Consider the following 21,834-nt stretch of genomic DNA (forward strand, 5'->3'; position numbering starts at 1 on the left):
TTGGTTTGTTTCGTCCAAAATTTGATATTCGTATCAGATCAATTATAGGTTACTAGAGTAGACGCACGGCGGGTTTATATAATATTTTTTATAATTTATTTGATTTATATTTAAACGAAGATCAAAATATAATTATAAAAATAATGACATATTATACTGTAATTTTGATATATAAATTAAAAAATAAATTGAAAAATAAAAGAATAAAAAAATGATCTAAGTAAAAATTGAACATATAACTTAAACCCCAAAAAACAATGACTCTATCCACTGAATTATATATAACTTGCATTAAAATTTTTTAACTTTTTATTAATATATATAATTATTAAAACATACCATGACACCAAAATTAGTTATTTTAAGTGTCTCAACCTTAATAAAATAGTATAAAGTTAATAAATATGTTCGTCTCAACATATTTACGTAAATTTGATATTCATAAAGTCATATATTCGTCCCTACGCATTTACGTAACAATAGATATTTAAATTAATTTATAAATTTAAAATTAACTGTATAATAATATATTATTTTATAATTTTTTAATTCATAAATATTAAATATTATATTTTAACAATTGATTCTAACAACATATTATGTGAATTACAGGTATATCAAGAAAAATGTTGCATACTACCAACTAATTATTAAGATGTTTCGTATTTAATAGAATAGTAGTGTGAAGTTATTCAAATTTAATTGAACATTTTTTAATTTGCTGTCTATTATTTTTTAAAAAAAAAAAAAGTTGCTGAATTAATATTTATATCATTGCATAGTGAATTTCTCATCAACCAACCTACCTAAAGAATTTTCTAACAATTTAATTGATCCCTATCGTTATCATATTTATGAAAATTTTAGCGATGCCTAATTCACAAAAAAAAACAAAACAAAAAACAAAAAAAAACAAAAACAAAAAAAAACCTTGAACGATGGCGTATTATAAGTAAAATTTAGATCAATTTGGCATCAAACACAAAAATGGCACCTTTAAAAGATTAGTAAATGTTGAAAATAAAAAGGTTGAAGGTTGAAAATAAGAGTTATATATATTGAAAATTAGTGTTTGATGATGTATGTAATGATGTATTTATTTTTGGATTATTTTCAAAGAAATTCTATAAATAGGTCTCTCAATTTGTGAAGAAAATCACAATTGAGTACAGAGAAAAATTTTATAAAGTGTGTAGTTTGATATATTTTGTGAGTTTGAGATTTTTACTTTTTACCGTAAATTTTTACTTTTAACATGTTATCAGCACGATACTCGAAGGTTCGGTTCTCCATATTTTTCCAATCTCCAAAATACAAGAAAAAAGTAACAATATTCAAAAGTAAGAATATTTATTTTACTGTTTATTTATTTTTATTATATATATATTTAATATATGACATCATGTTATTGTATAAAAGGAGTCTATGACACCTCATTATAATAACGTGATGTGATTATATTATTACACTGCTAATATAATTTTACTGTGATTATTGTTTATTTATTGTATATATATATATATATATATTTGAATAATATCATGTTATTATATAAAAAAAAGTCTATGACACCTCATTATAGTAATGTGATGTGATTATTTCACTATTTATATATTTTTATTGTGTTATATAATAATTATACATATATTTGTATAATGTTACAATATTATATAAAAGTAGTCCATGACACCTCATTCTAGTATTGTGATGTGATATACATAATTATTTAAACATTATTAACATTATATACATCATATTATTACCATAAAATTTACATATACATACATTTATTTTTAATTTTGTAACGATCATAAACGGACATAAACGGTTAGTTTTTGCTCTATAAATATGATTTCACAAACAGATTCAATCACTCCAAACTTACTCTTTCTCCCTAAAAATTTTCTTCCTCAAAATTTTCGAAGAAGAAGAAGATGGTTCTTTCAAGGTTATTTTGTATAATTATTTTAGTTATTATACTCACTAGTTTTATATTTATCGGAGAATATCCGCCTCGTATTTTTTCTTTATTTTTAAGAATGCTTGTATTTATAATTTATCCGTTACTTTTTATTGTCATATTAATAGAATTTAACTAATAAAATGCATTGTTATTTTTCTAGTACCACCATGTCAAATTTGGCAAAGCTCGAATTTGTTGGGTTCGATATTACATGAAAAAATTATGTGACATGGACTCTTGATGTAAAAATACATCTTGAGTCATTGGGTCTAAGCGAGACCATTAAAGAAAATGGTATCTCATCATCACAAGAAAAAGCAAAAGCTATAATATTTTTGCGTCGACATCTTGATGAAGGTTTAAAATGTGATTATCTCATTGAAAAAGATCTCATGACTCTGTGGAAAGGATTAAAAGAAATATTTGAACATATAAGGGAAGTTATACTTCCGACCGCTCGTGATGAATGAAATATGTTAAGATTCCAGGATTTTTAGAAAGTTAGTGATTACAATTCGGCGATGTATCGAATAATCTCGCAATTTAAATTTTGTGGACATGAGGTTACGGAATCGGAAATGCTTGAAAAAACATTTTCAACTTTTCATGCATCAAATATAACTTTACAGCAACAATATAGAGTGCATGGATTTGCGAGATATTCTGAACTTATCGCATGTCTTCTTGTGGTGGAAAAGAACAACGAGCTGCTAATAAGAAATCATCAGTCCCGACACACTGGATCAACAACATTTCCAGAAGTAAATGCTGTAAGTTAAAATGAATTTAAACCTGGAAATCAAAATCAAATTCAGAGACAAGGTTTTGGTCGTGGTCGAGGTCGTGGACGTGGAAGTGGCCATGGACGTGGTCGCGGCCGTGGTTTTGAAATTAATCGAGATAGTTACTTCTATAACTCATCTCAAAAGGACGTCACGAACCACCCACTAAAAAGGCATCATGAGAACATAAGTGTTAATGAAAATCACTCAAAACAATTTGAAAGTTCTTGTTCTAGATGCGGCACTCTAGGACATTGATCTCGTATTTGTCGAGCCCCCGAGCACCTTTTCAAGCTCTATAAAGAATCGATGAAGGGGAAAGAAAAAGATACCACCTTCACTGAACGCATTGACCGTTTGAGTGATTCAACTCATTTTGATGCTGTAGATTTTCTGAATGATTTATCTGTAAATGATCAATATGTTAGTGGAATAGAAATGAAAAATATTGATGCTGCTGATTTTCTCAACGATTTCTCTGAAAATGTACAATATATTGGTGGAATATAAATGTAAAATAAATTATTTTTCATGTACTCATATGATAATGTTTTATTTTATAATTATGATATGCCTTATATTTTTCAATAAATTACATATGTATTTTCAGTAATTTTTTTCATTGCATATTTTTTTATGTTCAAATATGGAAACTGCTATGAACAAAGCTAAACAAGGAACTAATCCTATGGAAGTTTGCATACCTGATAGTGGTACAACGCACACTATTTTCCGAGATAAAAGATATTTCTTGGAACTAAAACCAACAAAAACAATGATGAATACAATATCAGGTCCTGTAGATTCGATAAAAGGTTATGGTAAATCACATTTTTTGTTAATTAATGGTACAAAATTTCTGATAAATGATGATTTGTATTCACCACAATCGAAAATAAATTTGTTGAGTTTTAATGACATATATTCTCATGAGTATGATACTCAAATAATAAATGAAGAAAACGAGAAATATATGTGTCTTACCACATATAAATCAGGAAAGAAATATGTAGTTGAAAAACTACCAATGCTCCCTATTGGATTGCATTATACATATATAAGTCCAATTAAATCAAACATGGTAGTTGATAATTCTTCAATACTGATTAATTGGCATGATCGATTAGGACATCCTGGTTCAACAATGATGCGAAGAATTATAGAAAATACACATGGTCATCCACTGAAAGCCTAAAGATCTTTCAAAATAATAAGTTTCAGTGCAAAACATGTTCTCTTAGAAAACTTATTATAAGACCATCACCAGCTAAAATCCAAACTGAATTACCTATATTGCTTGAACGTATTAAGGGTAATATTTGTGGGTCAATTCATCTGGCATGTGGACCATTTAGATATTTTATGGTTTTGATCGATGCCTCCAGTAGATGGTCACATGTATGTTTATTATCAACTCGGAATGTGGCATCTGCAAGATTACTTGCTCAAATAATAAAATCGCGGAATCAATTTTCTGATCATACAATCAAGAAAATTAGACTTGATAATGCTGGTGAATTTACTTCACAGACTTTCAATGTTGTTGAGCATCATGTTGCTCATGTACATATAAAAAATAGATTAGCTGAATCATTGATTAAACGTCTACAACTAATTGTTAGACCAATGATTATAAAAACTAAACTCCATGTTTCTATATGGGGACATGCAATTTTACATGCTTCTGCATTAATTCGCATCAGACCAAGTGCGTATCATAAATACTCCACATTGCAGCTTGCATTTGGTAAAGAACCAGATATTTCTCATCTGAGAAATTTTGGATGTATAGTATATGTGCCTATTGCAACGCCTCAACGAACAAAAATGGGAGCTCAAAGAAAAATCGGAATTTATGTTGGTTATGATAGCCCATCAATCATTCGATATCTTGAGCCTCAGACAGGCGACGTGTTTACAGCACATTTTGCTGATTGTTATTTTAATGAGAAAATTTTCTCAATGTTAAGGAGAGAAAATAAACATATCGAAAAGGAAATTACATGGTATACATCATCATTGTTACATCTGGATCCAAGAACTAAACAATGTGAAAAATATGTACAGCAAATTGTGTATTTGCAAAGAATAGCAAATCAAATACCATATGCATTTGCAGACACAAAAGGGGTAACTAAATCATATATACATGATGTAAATGCTTCTGCTCGAATTGAAATTCCAAAGAAACAAATTGAAGAAACTCATGATGTCATTAAACGCTTGAAGCGTAGAAGGCCAATCGGTTCCAAAGATAAAAATCCTTGAAAAAGAAAAAGCATAGAGAAACATGATGATCACAAAATAGAGAATGATATTCCTGCAAAATTACATGATGATGAAAAAGTTCTGTTAGAACCACAAACTGATGAGAATCGTGAAATCTCTATCAATTATATTAATACTGGAAAAATATGGAACCGAAAAGATATAAAAGAAATTGATGAAATATTTTCTTATAATATGGCATTTGACATCATAAATGACAATGAAGATCATGAACCAAAATCTTTTAGTGAATGTAAAAATCGACATGACTGGATAAAATGGAAAGAAGTCATCCAGGTTGAATTAGATTCGCTAAATAAATGTAACGTTTTTGGACCTATAGTCCTTACACCTGATGATGTAAACCCTGTTGGGTACAAATGAATCTTTATTCGAAAGCGAAACGAGAAAAATGAAATAGTAAGATATAAAACTCGACTAGTTGCACAAGGTTTTTCTCAAAGGCCTGGAATTTATTATGAATAAACGTATTCTCCTGTTATGGATGTAATTACGTTTCAGTATTTGATTAGTTTGACGATATCTGAAAATTTAGAAATGCGTCTTATGAATGTTGTCACAGCTTACTACAGATCACTCGATAGTAATATATATATATGAAAATCCCTTAAGGATTTAAGATGCCTGAAGCACAAAGTTCAAAACCCAGAGAATGTTATTCTGTGAAATTGCACAGATCATTATATGGGTTAAAGCAATGGGGTCGAATGTTGTATAATCGGCTAAGTGAACACTTAATGAAAAAGGGATATGTAAAGGCCTAGAAATCCTTACTTGAAAATTTGCGGAAAAATTAAAAATTTTCTTTTTAAACTAAATGAGATATTCAGTTCATAAGATAAACTGTTAAATAATGTATTATGTTTAAAAATAGCAGCGGAAGAAATTAATGATGTAAAAATAACTGTAAAAATTTTAACCAACGGTAGATAAAAATGTTTGAGCGATAACAATAATAAATGCTGAAAAGTGAGGTCCTCGGGTCCCACTACTGCGGACTCGAGCTGGCTCACTGATACCCGCCCTCGGTCCCGGCATCATCAGTACCTACAACAATCAAGTCTAGTGAGCCTAAAGACTCAGCATGCATATATCGTAAATAACAAGTAAATAATTAATAAAGTCGCATGCAAGTGAAAAATTTCCTGTTATGAGGTGTAACGTAAAATATCATTTCAATGGTAATTATAGTACGTGCATAAGTGAACTGAAAATATCATAGTGAAAATGTTTGCTCCTTAGAGCCCTGTAATGAAATAACTTGTAATAATTTTCTGGTGAGATTATGGTCTACGCAAGTGGTCCCTGAACTGACCGGTAACTGGCGACCGGGCCGGTAACTGGCGACCGGACTTAATAATGTATGTCTGATCAGACTACTGCCACAGTATACTGGGTGAAACAACTGAACTGACCGGTAACTGGCGACCGGACTTAAGCATGATAGTAAAGTGACCACAAGCAATATCGCATAAATCTCAAAATGAATATTTGCACGTCATATAATTAACTAACATAATTAAATATGAACAATTACGATCTTTTTGCAATAAAATCATGTACTTGCGATATTTAAAAATATCTATATGGCTTGATTGAAGAGTGAAAGAAGATATAAACATGCCTTGGTTTGTTTTGACAGAAAACAAACGATATAACGACGCGGCTCGGCGGAGACGGAGTGCCCTTCACGTTCTTACTTTTCTCTCTTAATTCCTTTAAACCAAGCATGCACCATAATTATTATAATGGCATAAAAATTGTAAACGTGATGCATGAACATTTAAAATATCATGATTTGTGCTCTGGGCGCTGCCAAGACTAAAATCTCACCCCGGGTGTAAAATGATCATTTTACCCCTGGAACCCAAAAATTATCGTTTTAATCCTGGACCTCTAAAAATTGACCCGAAGCTTACCAAACTCCTTAAAATGTCCCAAAACATATTTTTAAAAGCATTCCTAAACATAAACTCGAGCCCAATTCACCGCTTATCTAATTCATTTTAAAACTCGGACCGGTGTCCTGATTTCAACCCGAATCGACTCGAAACGTAATCAAATTTTTCTCAATTTTTTTTATCATATCTTAAAAATACCAAAAAGTCCCTAATACCATAAAATCACCCCAAAAATCTTGGCTGAAATATCCCCAAAAAGACAAAACTCTCGGCCCCCTTCATGTGCTGCCACCTCAAGCACTTCCCTTTCTCAAAATTCTTGCCTCTACACTCACCCCGAAGCACTAGTCACAAGCCCACACTTCAGGGACTTAGATCAGAACCTAAGGGACCTAACCGACTCATACCACAGCCCCATGCACACTCCTGCCAACCAGAAACCGAGGAGCACTATAAAGAGCCCAACCCGAGACCCCTTTCTCGCCCCTTCACCCGAATGTCCAGAAACTTTTCTAAACCACATGACAGCACCTTGAAACCATTAGCAGTCCCTAGACACTCAAGAACTGAAGCCCCTTTCACCAAAATACAGAAAAGTCGTGAGTGACAATGAAAGAAATGCATCATATGAACAAAAACCGAAAAGCTTTCATGTTCATGGAGGGATCGGGAATTTGCCAAAGATTAATCACACAACAACAGTAATATGACGTGCATGAAGCAAAGAAAGAAGAAAAAAAACGTGCCTGATTGTGTTAAACACGAGGAGATAAAAGAGAGAGGAGCCGGAAGAATCTATCTACGCAAGAACTGAAATAGCCAAAGGTCCCTTGAGCTTTGCTGTTTGAGAAAATCGATAGGGTGAGGAATTCTGAGTGGGTGGGATGTCGGCTGCTGAAGGTGCTAATGTCTAGGTTTAGGTTAAAGGGTAATATATATATATATATATATATACTAATTACATAGTTAACAAATAGTTTAAAGGGTCTTAATTTGATTAATTAAAAGCTTAAGAGTTTTAGGCCCAATAACTCCAAAAGTGGGCCCATAAGTTTCATACGCCCTACCGAAAAATATTTCGTGTTGAGAAGATTTTGAAAATATTAACCGAACCCTTAAAAAGTGTCTCGATTCGATAAAATTTGCGTACCGATAAAAAATAAAATCTGCGGGTAGAAAAAACCAAAAATTCCCATTTTTCAAAAATACACTTAAAAATGCTTTAAATTAATTTATAAAAATAGATCGTGTAGTAAAAGAATTTTCCTGAAAATTCCCTGGTCTCCGATCCTCGATTGAACGTGAAATGCACCTAGAAACCCTAATGCGTGAACTTTTAAAAATTTCATGGATTAAATCCTATCATGCATGAATTATGCATAAAATGCATAAAAATAATTAAACACAATTTAATGAAATAAACATACATTTAATGCTTTAAAAAAAAATTAATTAAAATGCCAAGGAAATTCAATAACTTGAATGCATGCCAACTTTTTAAATTATATTTACTAACATGCTAAATTACCCCTTCTTAAATAAGTCTTTATTAACTTATCTCAATACTCCATCTCCAATCCGGCCTCACTTATTTAACTGAAAAGGTGACAATTAAACTACCACGTAAAATAAATAAATTTATAGAAAAGAATTTAAATACTCATGCAATTAAAAAAATCATTTTAATTTAAAATACTAGAATTATGCATGGCTTATACGTAGTCAAATTTACGGGTTCTACAGGATATGTAAACAATTCAATATGCCCTTGCGTTTTCATTAAGAAAACAACATCCGGATGTGTAATTATTGTTGTATATGTTAATGATTTAAACATCATTGGAACGAATAAGGAAATTCAAGAAGTTGTGTCGTACTTGAAGGAAGATTTTGAAATGAAGGACTTTGGAAAAATAAAGTATTGTCTAGGTTTGCAAATTGAATACAGAGAATGTGGAATATTTGTTCACGTGTCAAATTATACAGAAAAAGTCCTTAAACGTTTTAATATGGATAAATCAAATCATTTAAATACTCCAATAGTTGTTAGATCATCAAACATAGAAAAAGATCCATTCCGTCCATGTGAAGATGATGAAATTATTTTTGTTCCAGAAGTACCATATCTAAGTGCTATCGGTGCCCTTATGTATCTTACAAATTATACAAGACCTGATATATCTTTTGCTGTAAATTTATTGGCAAGATTTAGCTCATATCCAACAAAGAGAAACTGGAACAGAATTAAACATATATTCCGTTATCTACGAGGAACGACAAACTTGGGACTTTTGTATTCAAAAGATACCAATCAAAGTATAATTGGTTATGCTGATGCTGGGTACTTATCTGATCCACACAAGACACGTTCCCAAACCGGATATGTATTTACTCGTGGAGGCAGTGCAATTTCTTGGCGTTCACAGAAACAAACACTCGTAACAACTTCATTAAATCATGCCGAGATTATTGCACTACATGAAGCAAGTCGTGAATGTGTGTGGCTAAAATCAATGACCGAACATATCCAAATCTCATGCGGATTATCATTTGAAAAGAAACATGTGATACTACACGAAGATAATGATGCATGTGTTGCTCAAATGAAATAAGGATACATAAAAAGCGACAGAACTAAACATATCCCCCCTAAGTTTTTCGCATTCACCCATCGCATTCACCCAAGTGCTTGAGAAGAATAAAAATATTGATATTCGTTACATTCAATCAAGTAAAAACTCATCAGATCTCTTCACAAAGTCACTTCTTATGACAATATTCAGAAAACATATATATAACATTGAGATGCGCAATCTACGAAATTTGTGAAGAATCGTTCGTGTTAACATGAGGGGGAGTTTACGTGACTGCACTCTTTTTTCCTTACTATGTTTTTTATCCCGAAGGGTTTTTCCTAGTAATGTTTTTAACGAGACAGTATAAAAACACGCAATGAAGACAATCATTGTATCATGATCATCATCACAAGGAGGAGTATTGAAAATAAAAAGATTGAATGTTGAAAATAAGAAGTTGAATGTTGAAAATAAGAGTTGTAAATATTGAAAATTAGTGTGTGATGATGTATGTAATGATGTATTTATTTTTGAATTATTTCTAAAAAAATTCTATAAATAGGTTTTCACAAATTGAGTAGAAATTTTTTTTTATAAAGTGTGTATTTTGATATATTTTATGAGTTTGAGATTTTTGCTTTTTATCATAATTTTTTATTTTTAACAGTAAAAAAATGACATTTTTAAGTGAATATCACAAAATATCATATGATCAGTGGAAAATATAGTGGAATTTATTTGCAGTAATAATATAGAGAGGCTTATAAAATTTTAATTTTCTCTCTCTATAACTGAACATCTTAATTATGGATAGTTGCATGATGAAGAATTCATTTAATTGAACACAAGCTGAATATTGATAGTATTGATGTTAGGTGCAAATGCAGCCATATAAACTACTGTAGTCTAAAACATGACTTCAACTCCTATTCCTAAAGAAAATGAGAGCAAAATCATGTCAAAAGCACCCTATTCCTCCGAATGGATGTAGTTCAGCAAGAATTGGCGGCACTGAGATGAAAGGGACAACTTGATGGAGTAAAACCAAAGCTCCCTCCATCTCGTGGCTTCAGATACCATACAATACAATTGCCTCGTATAAGCTCCAGCACAAAACAATTTAGACCTTCGAGTTACCATAAAATCTTTCACCTGTCATCTTTGGGAGGCATACATTTGCGTAAAACGAGCGAAGTCTAACGCTTCTGCTTCTGAGAAACAAAACGGATTCCTTGCTTCCCAAGTTCGAAATTCTTGGGCTTTCCATCATCAAGTGCTATGGAGACCGTTGATGTACCCTCTAAGACTTCTAACACTGTTCCCCTATGCCTGAAAGAAAAGAGAATGGGATAACTCAAGCATTGGATCTACACTAAAATCCCAGAAAGAGATGAAGCCTCTGATACATGGACAAAACATCAATTACTTGAAACTTGTACAGTGTGCACCAAACCATCTATTCGGTACCTGGCTCGGGATTGTGATCATAATTCATTTTTAACAATTGGTAATTTTTATGTTTGGTGTGGTGGTGGTGGGGTACTAATATAATAATCTTAAATTGTGTCGAATGTCTACAGCCACAAAATGAAAAGCTTAAAAATTTAACAAGTGCATCGGTCATTTCTTACCATTAAATTCCCAGGAAACATTATAGAATTCATTTTCTTTTACCTTGTATACCATATACACGTATGCGTACTGTTTTATGAAGAAGAAGAAACTCACCAGGAGTCATTGGACGGCTGATGAATCTCAACTCTTTTACCAGCAGCATCTTTTCCCAATTTCTGCAATACCCAGTTTGCATCAGTGAACTCCTTCATAGTGTTGTCTTCATGCCATTGTGACGTATCTTCGTCACCTGGTACTGGTCTACGCCGTTTTGACCTTTGACCACGCGTATAAGTTATCTCTTCCTTTCCAGGAAGAGGCAAAGGAGAGGGAGTTTGGATTACCATCTGTCCCACATGGACTCTCCAATCGGATCTCTCTTTTCGGCTTAATCCCTGATTCAAATTATCGGGAACATTTTGATTTCCTTTGTTTGAATTGTTCGGAATTTTAAACTTCAAAAAAGGCTTGTGATCATTCGCTGATGCCTCTGAATTTGATGGAATGCTACTATTGCCATCGTCCAAGTCCCCAGAAACAGTAGGCCTATCCTCTGCGTACTTCATTGAAGAATATTTGTTCCTCTGGCTAACTAGGACATCAGAACCACTCCTTGTAGATGCACCATCTTCAATGCTTCTTTTTCCCAGTACTGAATGTGAATTCTTTAGAGAAACAGGTTCATCCTCATGACTGAATTTGCCTCCAGTAAGTTTAGAGCTAACGTCGGAAGCTTTTGAATTGGTATTCTTGATCTTAATCAAGTTACCCTCTTTTTCTCGTAACTTGGAACCTTTCATTTGATCAGTGTGGCTAATATGTCCTGCATCTCACAAGACATAAATGTTTAATTTGCAAAAAAAAATGTAGACACGGTACTGCGAGATAAAAAGGATGAGAATAAACGAAGAAAGTGTAGAGGACAACATTTCTTAAACTAAAGAGTAGCACCTTTTTTATCCCCAGATTCAACTGCATTATCAGGACTGTTAATGTACTCATGATGTTTCTGTTGAATAATATCCTCGGTGCCCACTGTATTTATGAGAAACATGGCTTAGTAAATGAATGATCATAAAGTAAAAATCAATAGGTTAGAGACTAGCTAAATGGTTTATCCATTTGTGTATGGTTAATTCTCTCCCTATAATATCCTATTTTCTCAAACTATTAATGTTTATTTCCAAATGCCACTAACCAGAATAAAATTTCTCATCGGATTTTCAAATATATTTCAATAGTTTATCCGTGTTAAGTAATTGGAATAGCTATGAACCAATGGGTTTCGACATGTCAAATCCAAGACCAAGATTCTGTCTCCTGCATGTTGCACTGAACAACTCTTCACAGCAATATATAGAGGAATTTCCCATTCGTAAATCCACAATACTAAAGGTGGCAATACTTGGGCAATGAAAATACAGATTGCTCGCTAATATCCCCAATTTCCCTGTCATGTCCTCTCGAATGGCATGTTTATGGCAAACAAGTCAGCAAGATATAACACAAAGCTGAAGCGCAAATTATGCAAGGGCCTATATAGGCCAATACCATTTGATAGGGAAGCATCAATGTGATACCATCAAAGCTAACTATGGTGATTCGATGTACTCCAGTTATGAGAATAGCAACAATACACACTTCAAAAAAGTCCAAGTAAACTCCATATTTATTATCACTCTTAGCGATCATTTGCCCTATTAGAATTGTTAGGTTTTTAAATGTTGATAGCATTTATCTTGTTCGGAGGAAAGTCCATGTGTACTAAAAATATATTGTAACTTCAAATTTCAAGTCTTTCTATAATCAGTTTCTCCATTATGAGTTTCCCACCATTATCAAGCCCAATTCATTATACATGACAAATTGACAACTCTGAGATAAAACTCACATTTCAATTAAGTGGACATCATATACTGTTGAATTTCAATCATCAGCAGGGTTCTTTTCCGATAATTTCAAATTCCCAGAATTTTGACTGAAATTTTGATTTCATGTAATTCTGTTTAATTACGTTAATCCAAAGCAGAAATTGGACTTCTAAAACAAGTATTCGTCAGCTACATATTCTTACACACAGTAAATTTCCAATACCCAAAACAATCAGTAAATACTCCACATAATATCTATAGAATTCGCTTTCCTGCACTACCAAAGCTCGATCCCTAATATGTTAAATTCCACATAAATTGTATGTGCATGCAAAGTTTAACAATTCAAATTGAAAGAAAAGCAAAATAAACACACAAATATCTCATAGGACATACCGTATGGTGAAGTCAAAACTTCTTCCTTCTTAACATTTGAAACCTCCGATCCCGGAGGACTAGATGTATTTCTACTTCGTCCACCCAAATGTATAACAAGCTTGGGTCCTTGTGCAGTCTTACTCACATTACTATTGTTTCCAATTCCTTCCCTATCTCCGTGAGATTTGTTACTCTTTATTTTTATTGTTCTCAATGCCTTCTTTCTTTTGGCTTCTGTAACCTCATCAATGTATTTGTGATTAGGCACCGCTGCTTCGTTAACTGAACATATGCCTGCTGCCTTATCTCCAGCAGCCGGTTCACCAGAAAATTGCATTTCTTCATTGTAGTTATCACCAGTTCTGCGTCCAAACAATGGACCATCCTGGTGTCTCTCAAACCTCTGGGATGCATCAGTTCCAATAACGAAAAATGTTTCATTCCCCTTTTTCTTGCCATACTTCTTATTTGAAGATTTTTTTCCATGTTCTTTTTTCTTTCTTGGCGAACTATCACCTATCCCTTTAAGAGAAAACTTCAATGAACGGCAATTTTCATTTTTCAACACCACAGATCCACTGTCTTCATCATCTGAAAAGGGTGAAATGTCAAATATTTCTTCCTGAATTGGCAACCCAGCATCAGCCCTCGAGCTTGCTATCATATTCTTATCAGCTTCATCTCTTCGTCTCCAGAGCTCCTGAACAGCCTCCTCGAGATTCCTAATCTGGTAAGAGGAGAGACATTGAGGAAAACATCAGCAAAAGAGGGAGCATTTACATGTTGCGCATATATTGAAACCAATTATGCAAGAAAGCCCACCTGGGAGCATTCTCCACGACATGTAGGGCACACATATTGGAGATGTCCGTCAACCTGAAATTGCATGTACTTTGCATCGCTGGATGGAATAGCAGCCAACAAAAAGTTAAAACAATAAATCAAAAGCTAACTAATCTAATCAAAAGAGCAACCTATGATACAAAAATAGTCAGGTTCCATGTAGAACCAAAAACTTAAAGACCAGTAAAATTAAAAATAATCATCACTAGAAAAGCCATGGCCAATATCACAAGAGAAGTCATCCATTATTGTATTTGGAGACTTGTAAATAACACCACACAAGCGAAGCTTGCGAGGTCAATCTGGTAATTTAGGTCAACTACAAAAAGCCATGAAAGAGTAGGGTGATATAAGTGCACAACTTCGATCGCACATTCCAGCCAAAATCAAAGTTTGGAGTGTGAATAGAATGCCTAACAGAGACAGAGACGCAGGTCAAAGTAGGCTGAATGGTGGAACTAACTTGTTACTGCCAGGGACAAAAGGAAAGTGGAAAGTGCTCTTTGTCTCTTTTTTTAGGGGAAAGGGGGAAGAAATGAACAGAGAATTACAGTGCTCGCAAGGACTTTATTTATTCTCATCTTTTTTCACTTTTCACAGTTCAGTAGAAAAGTTTGTAGAATTACTGAGGATTATGAATAGTGAAAACTTAAGTTGTGTACGGGTGAGATATTATTTGGAGATGTGATACATCAGCCTGCTGAAATTACTTATATTACATTTATATACATAGATTTGCAGTGTGTAAATAAGATAAGGTTGCGAAAAAATATGGAGGATATCATAATTGGATTAACTTGATGAACAAAAACTAGAGAACCAACCTGATCCCATCACAGGGGCAGTGAACCCAGCGTTGACAGATATCACAGCAAACCATAGGTGTCGACTCAGAATCCCTATAAACCTTCAGTTTTTACAACAAACAAGTTATCAAGCTTTATAGCTTCAAATCAAGTTTAGTATATCACCAAGCTAGGCATGGATGTAACCTTTCCCAAGTACAATTTGACTAACAGAGTGAGCACATCAAATCAAAACAAATGGTCGGGGCACTAAGTCGTACCTTCAAACAAACAGGGCAATAATTACCCTTCACAAACAATCTTCCACAAGCATCACAACAAGTATACCCTAAGAACCACCTGCAATAACTCAGTCTTGTGATTGTGAGATAGTCGGATTTCGTTATCGTAAAAACAAATCTGCCCAGAAAAGGGGTTGACCCCACCCCACCCTCAAAAGTATTCATAGAGCATAAAGAAAATTGCCTTCCTGTCCTCCATAAGCCTATCACAACAACAGCTGCCGCATGCAATGCACACACTTATTATCTCCATTTCTCTAGATTAAATATTACATAAAAAATTCTCAACTTATAGAAACAAAGGTAAATCATGTATATAAACAACAAAATCAACTCCAGCGAATGTTCAAGATTTACCATCATTACGGAAAACCCCAATTAACCAAATAATAGACAAGCCACACCCACGGAAGTGGGCAAAATGGAGAGAGAATATATATAACTAGATCCAGCAAAAAGTAAGCCAGAAAGTTCTTATACATAGTATCTCCACCAAAACAGACAGAAAGTACTCAAGTGTTCTTTTTTCTTTTCTTTTCTTTTTTTGAATAAAGTATTCAAGTGCTTTACTTGATAAACTAGAAAGTCCTGTCGATAGTTGACCAAAAAGTTAACAAAATACTTATTTAATCAGCTGTCCCAAAGACAAGTTCCGTTTAACTTCGAGAATTAAAAATATAAACAAATATTCTAATTATGTTGTATAAGCGAATTCAACATTATTCTTCACAAACCTATCTTTCTTCCTCAATTAAATGAGTTCTCCAAATAGGAAGAGTAAAACATACAGAAAGAGACAGAAGGTTTTCTAATTAACACACACCCTATTCACCCTCTGTAACTACTTTCATAAGTTAAATCATGATGCGAGGCACAAATATTCATCATCTCTGTCAAGCACTAGCCTTGGTGCACTTTAAAGGCCTAAGGTGCATTTTAGAGGCACACACTTCACAGAATGGATTGTCAATTCAGGGTAAAATGCAACATAATAGCCCTTCATATTGTCTTGTATACTAATTAAACATAGTTTTGTTATTGTTCAATAATTTGCAATTACACACGTCTAGATATTATAATATTGTGCTTGAGCATGTCGCAAACCAATAAGGCATGAGCCTTACTTAAATATGACATGCGCCTCGGTTTATGCTTTGGACCTAGGTTACAAAGCATATGTGCCTGAGTGCTCAAAAACTGTAAGTGAAACAAGACACCAACTTTATTGGCAACAACGATATGAGAACCCAAATTTGAGCATAATAATAACCTAAAATTGAAGAACATTAGGAACTTGAAGCCTTCTCCGATACTCATTGTAATCAACACCCTCAACTTATCACATTTATACAGTCAAAAATAATAAAATAAAGCAAGGGAGATCATGCTAAAAAGGAACATACTGCTCGGTTCAAATTCAAATACCACAACTCACTTTTCAAGAAAACCAATACGTAATTCATGAAGAGTTTCAAAATTTGAAAGAAAAAAAAATTGTAATGTTTTTCATTATCCTAGAAAATAATTTTTTTCGTTATATCCATAAGCGATTAAGAAGCATATTGTTTTTTATATCCACAAACGATTCAGAAGCATATTTTTTTTATATCCATAAACAATTAAGATGCATAACTAATCCTGGAAAAACCACGACTGCGAAATGTATATAATGTTAATTTGTTTAAGATGGCAACTCCACTCTAGAAACACAAAAACCTTCCTTGCACAGATGCTAACTCAGAGAAACAATTTTTAAAATTCCAGATTACAAAATGAGTTGATTGTCCATGATACAAAGTCTGGTACTTGACAGGATAACTTGGAGAACCAAATAAAGACAGCAAAAGCTCCTAGGATATGAAGGACAAGGAGAAACTTCAAAATATAGCCGAAGACTGATACCTTACACTTAGCCCATTTCCTGGAACAGAAGAACCACAGCTATGACACTTTGTATGCTTTGGGCACAAATAAGGCCCATGGCCAACGTTCTGCATACTCAGAAGGAAAATACATGAGACACTAAAAAATTGGACATGAGTATGAGGATACAGAATTCACAACCCACCTTATGGGGAGGTTGTTGACAGTAACAATGGTATGCGCCATCACACCTTTTACAAAACATGAATTTATTTGGATCTCCAGTCCTTCGGCAAACCTAAGGAGGCCAATTATGAGAAGCGAAGACAATGTTTAAACCATGTTTCATCAACTTCGATAAATAATCAGAAATCAAATCGAGATCCTAATAAGCCATCCAATAGCACACATGAAGGAGAAGAAGGAATAAAAACAGCACCCTCTCTCATTTATCAAAATTTCATATCAATGCTTTAACCACAAAATAGGTGCATTTTTTTCATAGTTCAATTATTTAGGACCACAAAAAAATATGTCTAACTTATGGTTTCAAGGAAAATGATCCGGATATCAGTCTCGTCGTGTAACTCTTCCTAGTTCCTCCTTGTATTCTAATTGCAATCTCACGATATTAGCACATATAAGCTACTCATCGAGGCACCAAAACAATATATCTAAAGAAGCTATCTGCATGATATACTGAGTTATTGATTTCTGAAATAGAATTAAAATCTCCAAGAAAACAACTAATTGGCTCTACTCACTTTTAGCATTGAGTTCCCTTGAATATTATCATCAGCATAGTAGAATGCTTTCCCGTATTGATAAAGAACAAGTCTTAGTTATTAATTTTAGAAGTGTGATTCTATAGCAAAGAAAAGATATTTACCTCACATATCCGGCAAGAGGGGCAACTCCAAGAACTCCAGTGAAAAAGATCTGTAATCAAAACTTTCATGCAAAGGATACAAACGCATGTTTAGTAACTTTTTCGCAGTTACAAATGTTACCTCTATTTTGAGACCAAGATTTTATGCAGCTTCTGTGATACTTCTTGCCACAAGTTTTGCAAGATAGCATCTTTCTTGCCCTTTCACCTCCTTCATTTTCCCCATTAAAGCATAGCCGGCACATAACTTTGACATTCGATTGACCTTGCTCTTCTCCAGAGGCATGTTTCGTAGACGTCTGCTAAAAAAATCAGTCCACAAGCATCTCAACGGAACTTCTACCTTCGTGAATCAACATAATAAATGCATTCACAGAAAATCTTTACATAAATACCAAAAGGCATGTAATTTTATGAAGCAAGATGAAAAAGAAACAGACAATTATCAACTACTTTGCCGACTTTATAACATGATTAAGGATTCATGCTTCCGTATAGTGCATAAATAATAATTTCAAATCAAAGAGGAGCAAACAAACACATAATTCAGGAGCAGCTCTGCAAAAATACAAAGGAATGCAACCATATGAGAATAAAGACATTAACCGATTTTTTAATAGCCACACTCATTAAATTTGTGCAAGTATAAAGCAGGTTCTAACACATGGCAGGTCGAGATAATAACTCTGGCCAAGCCAATTCCGAAGACTGGAATCATACTGAGGAAAAAACAGATTGTTCATCACCATCATCTCCAGCAGGTTTTCGCTAATGTATAGCGAATTTCATAGAACATACAATTGAGTATCATAAAAGAAATCCTTGGGAGTGCTTACTCGTTTAACCTATAGATCATAAAGATCAGAAAACTCAATCTGTTGAAGTAGGATCCAAACACAAAAAAATCTAAGGTGTGGTCAGCCTTCAGCCTGGATTTGGAATTCTACAGGGTAAGCAATTGAACAAGTGTATAGCCTTCTTGTAAAAAGTTTTCTTCAATAGGGGAAGGAATCTTAACCTCTGCCACGAAAACACGATCTTAAAGCTATAAGTTTTCTGCAACAGACACCCCCAAACAACTGACAAAAGCCAGTGTCTTCATCCAGGTAAAATCTCCAAAATAAGCTCTTAATAAAAAATATACTGATAGTCCATATGAGATAAGAATCATAAGATCAGTACGTAAACCGACAGCTAATGATAATGATGACAGTAGCTACTACCACAATGAAATAACGACTTCCTCAGCCATGTGCAATAAAACCAGAACTTTCATGTAAGAATTACTTGCAAGGTTAGAAAACATTTCCTTGGTCGCATTAACTTAAGCCCCAGCATTGAAACACATACCAAGATGCTTTACAGTATCCACAATAACTCCCATATAACAATTTTTAATATAAAACATAAACTTCATCCAAGTAACTACCGAATCCAAAAATTCGGGTGGCATAATGTGCATATTGCGAACTTAAAATCCAATTCAAACTAAATTAACTGAAAAATCTAGCAATACAAACAAGTACTCATCACTCACCCCATAATTGAAACCAAAACTGCCTAAAGAGAGTAAACAATTTACACTCTACATATTCCATATAAATAAATGCACATTTTTTTCAGGAAAAATACCCACAAGAATAATGTCGGTCTTAGTTAAAAAAAATGAATTGCATAACTTGAAAACCCTCACCATCAAATCACCAGACTCAAACCTCCTCGCATAATCCTCTGCCACCAATGACGCAGCAGTAGCTTGTTTCTGCAGCGCCACCCTCTTCACCTGCGCTGAAGCTGCAGCCACCTCCTCCCCGCTGTCTCCGCCTCCAACACCCATCGCAGCGGGAAGCTGCGGCGGCTGAGTCGCCGGAACGGCGGAACCAACCACCTTGGGCACCATAACCTGAATCGTCGCATCCTCCCTGGCCTTAATCAGCCACGGATCCTTCAAGAACTGCTCAACCCCAGCAACCTCCTGCAAAAACTCGATCTTGCCCTTTTCGCTCTGCAGCCTCCGCGGAAACCCCAGCGCACAGAAGCATATCTTCCGACTGCAAACACAGTATCATTCAAACTCAAAAACCCACATCACAAAAACCCAAAAAAACACACTTTAGTGAATGTAAAACTATATAATTAGAAGAAATAAATAGTGGGCTGAGCCGTGGAATTAAGAGAATGGTACCATGTAATTGGGCAAGCAACATGAAATGCCATAAGAAAAATATGAAAATACGGGGAAAATTAATTGACCGTGTAGCGTTTATTTGTGCGGGGAGAAAAATTAAATATATTTTTTTTTAAAATTTAATTGGAAATTGGAAATGAAATGTTGAGGGGAAAGAGGGAAGGGGCGAGGGACAAGAGGTAAACGGAGATTTGGGAATTGCCTTGGAGGTCATTAATTATAGATCGGTCCCTCAAGTTTCAAGAAAATTTCTTGTTTGGCCTAATTTCCTATTAATTATTTATTATGACAAACAGATCACATTTAACATTTCTTCTTGAAATTTAACATATTATCTTATAAATTCTTGAAATTTAATTTTTTTTAAAAATCCTAAATCATAAAATATTTGACCAAGGATTCATATTTGAGTTCTACTAAATGTTGGGCAAATCTTTTCCACAGCCAGAATAAAAAAAAACTAGTAAAAATAAAGTTTGTACTAATATATATCCAAGGACCTCTATAGTTGAATACATATCTTGAAAAAACAAAAACAAAAAGCACCAAATTATGTAAAAATCATAAAAATTTGAATATATTAATTCAAGAGAAATAAATACTAAAATTGATCATTTGTTATGATCTCCTAAACTTGGATACACTAAAAACAAATAAAAAAGTTGAAATTGATTAAATGAATCGTCAACATAATCTTGTATTTATAAACATGTAGAACTTTATAGAAACATAAAAATATACAAATGAAGATGTTGAAATCTGGAATGAGAATATTATTGAACTAAAATTATGAAACTCTGCAGGGAGTTTGCAAGAGTTGTGTGATATGAATTGTGTCCCTTTTTACCGATTGATTTTCTTTTGTTCAGTTTATGTAGAGTTTCTTTCACTCTTATGCTCCCATGATCACTGGCCACGATCTCCTTTGTCGGCTCACTTTCCGTTTCATTCAAACTAATGGGCTTTTTCATGTATTGATTAAAAATATTTTTCTTAGCCTTGAGTTTTACAAATATTGGGCTAATTTTATTTTTTGATGCAAAAATATATCCACCATGGGCATTTGCCCAACATGCCTGTTTACATGTATGAACGTTTATTTATCCAATTCATTTTTCACTTTCACCACCATGAGGTCCAAGTTGTGTTCAATAAGTTGGGTTGCCTGTATGTATTGGGAAGAAATTAACCAAAAAATCATATTTTACTCCCTCGCTTTTCTTTTTCTTCTACATCGGATGTTCTCCTCCAAACGTTTTGTTTTCAATTTCATGTTAGAGATTTTCTCAAAACCAACACAATCATGTTTTTTAAACATATATAAACATGATAAACAAATATACGGAAGCTAAATCGAGCGTTACCTCCCGCAATTGAATCATGTTTAAGTATTCTGATTTTCCTCCGATTAAAGCCTTCTAAACACTCCAATCTCTCTATAGATGGTGTATTATTGAAACGACCTCTAAAAAAAAAATTTTCCAATCTTAAATCATAATTTCTAAATTTATACATAAAATAATTTAACCTAATCATAGATCATAATAATTTAGCAATTTAAATCTCAAGTGCATAAAATAAAATCCTAAA

The 21,834-nt window shown here is 33.5% G+C and overlaps 1 protein-coding gene across 3 annotated transcripts; it reads right to left on the minus strand.

Moving 5' to 3' along the window:
* Positions 1-10,325: 10,325 nt before the first annotated feature.
* LOC140956964 (uncharacterized) lies at positions 10,326-20,434 on the minus strand. 3 transcript variants are annotated; one of them, XM_073413969.1, is made up of 14 exons: positions 20,242-20,434; positions 19,750-20,107; positions 18,178-18,358; positions 18,057-18,106; positions 17,373-17,465; positions 17,207-17,295; positions 15,284-15,362; positions 15,042-15,124; positions 14,197-14,275; positions 13,393-14,101; positions 12,077-12,160; positions 11,240-11,948; positions 10,664-10,840; positions 10,326-10,578 (listed from the first exon to the last, which is right to left on the minus strand). In XM_073413969.1, exons 1-13 carry the CDS (start codon positions 20,271-20,273, stop codon positions 10,708-10,710), a joined length of 2,679 nt encoding a protein of 892 aa, XP_073270070.1. In that variant the 5' UTR covers positions 20,274-20,434; the 3' UTR covers positions 10,326-10,578; positions 10,664-10,707. The 3 variants fall into 3 exon arrangements, with proteins under 3 accessions (XP_073270070.1, XP_073270069.1, XP_073270071.1); XM_073413968.1 differs by having other exon boundaries at positions 10,326-10,840; XM_073413970.1 differs by having other exon boundaries at positions 10,326-10,840; positions 18,178-18,355; positions 20,242-20,433.
* Positions 20,435-21,834: the final 1,400 nt, after the last annotated feature.

Source organism: Primulina huaijiensis, chromosome 14 (genome assembly GCF_012295235.1).
Source record: "Primulina huaijiensis isolate GDHJ02 chromosome 14, ASM1229523v2, whole genome shotgun sequence".
NCBI classification, from domain to species: Eukaryota; Viridiplantae; Streptophyta; class Magnoliopsida; order Lamiales; family Gesneriaceae; genus Primulina; species Primulina huaijiensis.

Coding starts and splice junctions, on each gene's coding strand:
- LOC140956964 (XM_073413969.1), bottom strand. CDS start 20,273: ATGGCATTTCATGTTGCTTGCCCAATTACATG. Junction 20,108..20,241: donor GTTGCTTGCCCAATTACATG/GTACCATTCTCT, acceptor CTGTGTTTGCAG/TCGGAAGATATGCTTCTGTG. Junction 11,949..12,076: donor TGAATCTGGGGATAAAAAAG/GTGCTACTCTTT, acceptor TGTGAGATGCAG/GACATATTAGCCACACTGAT.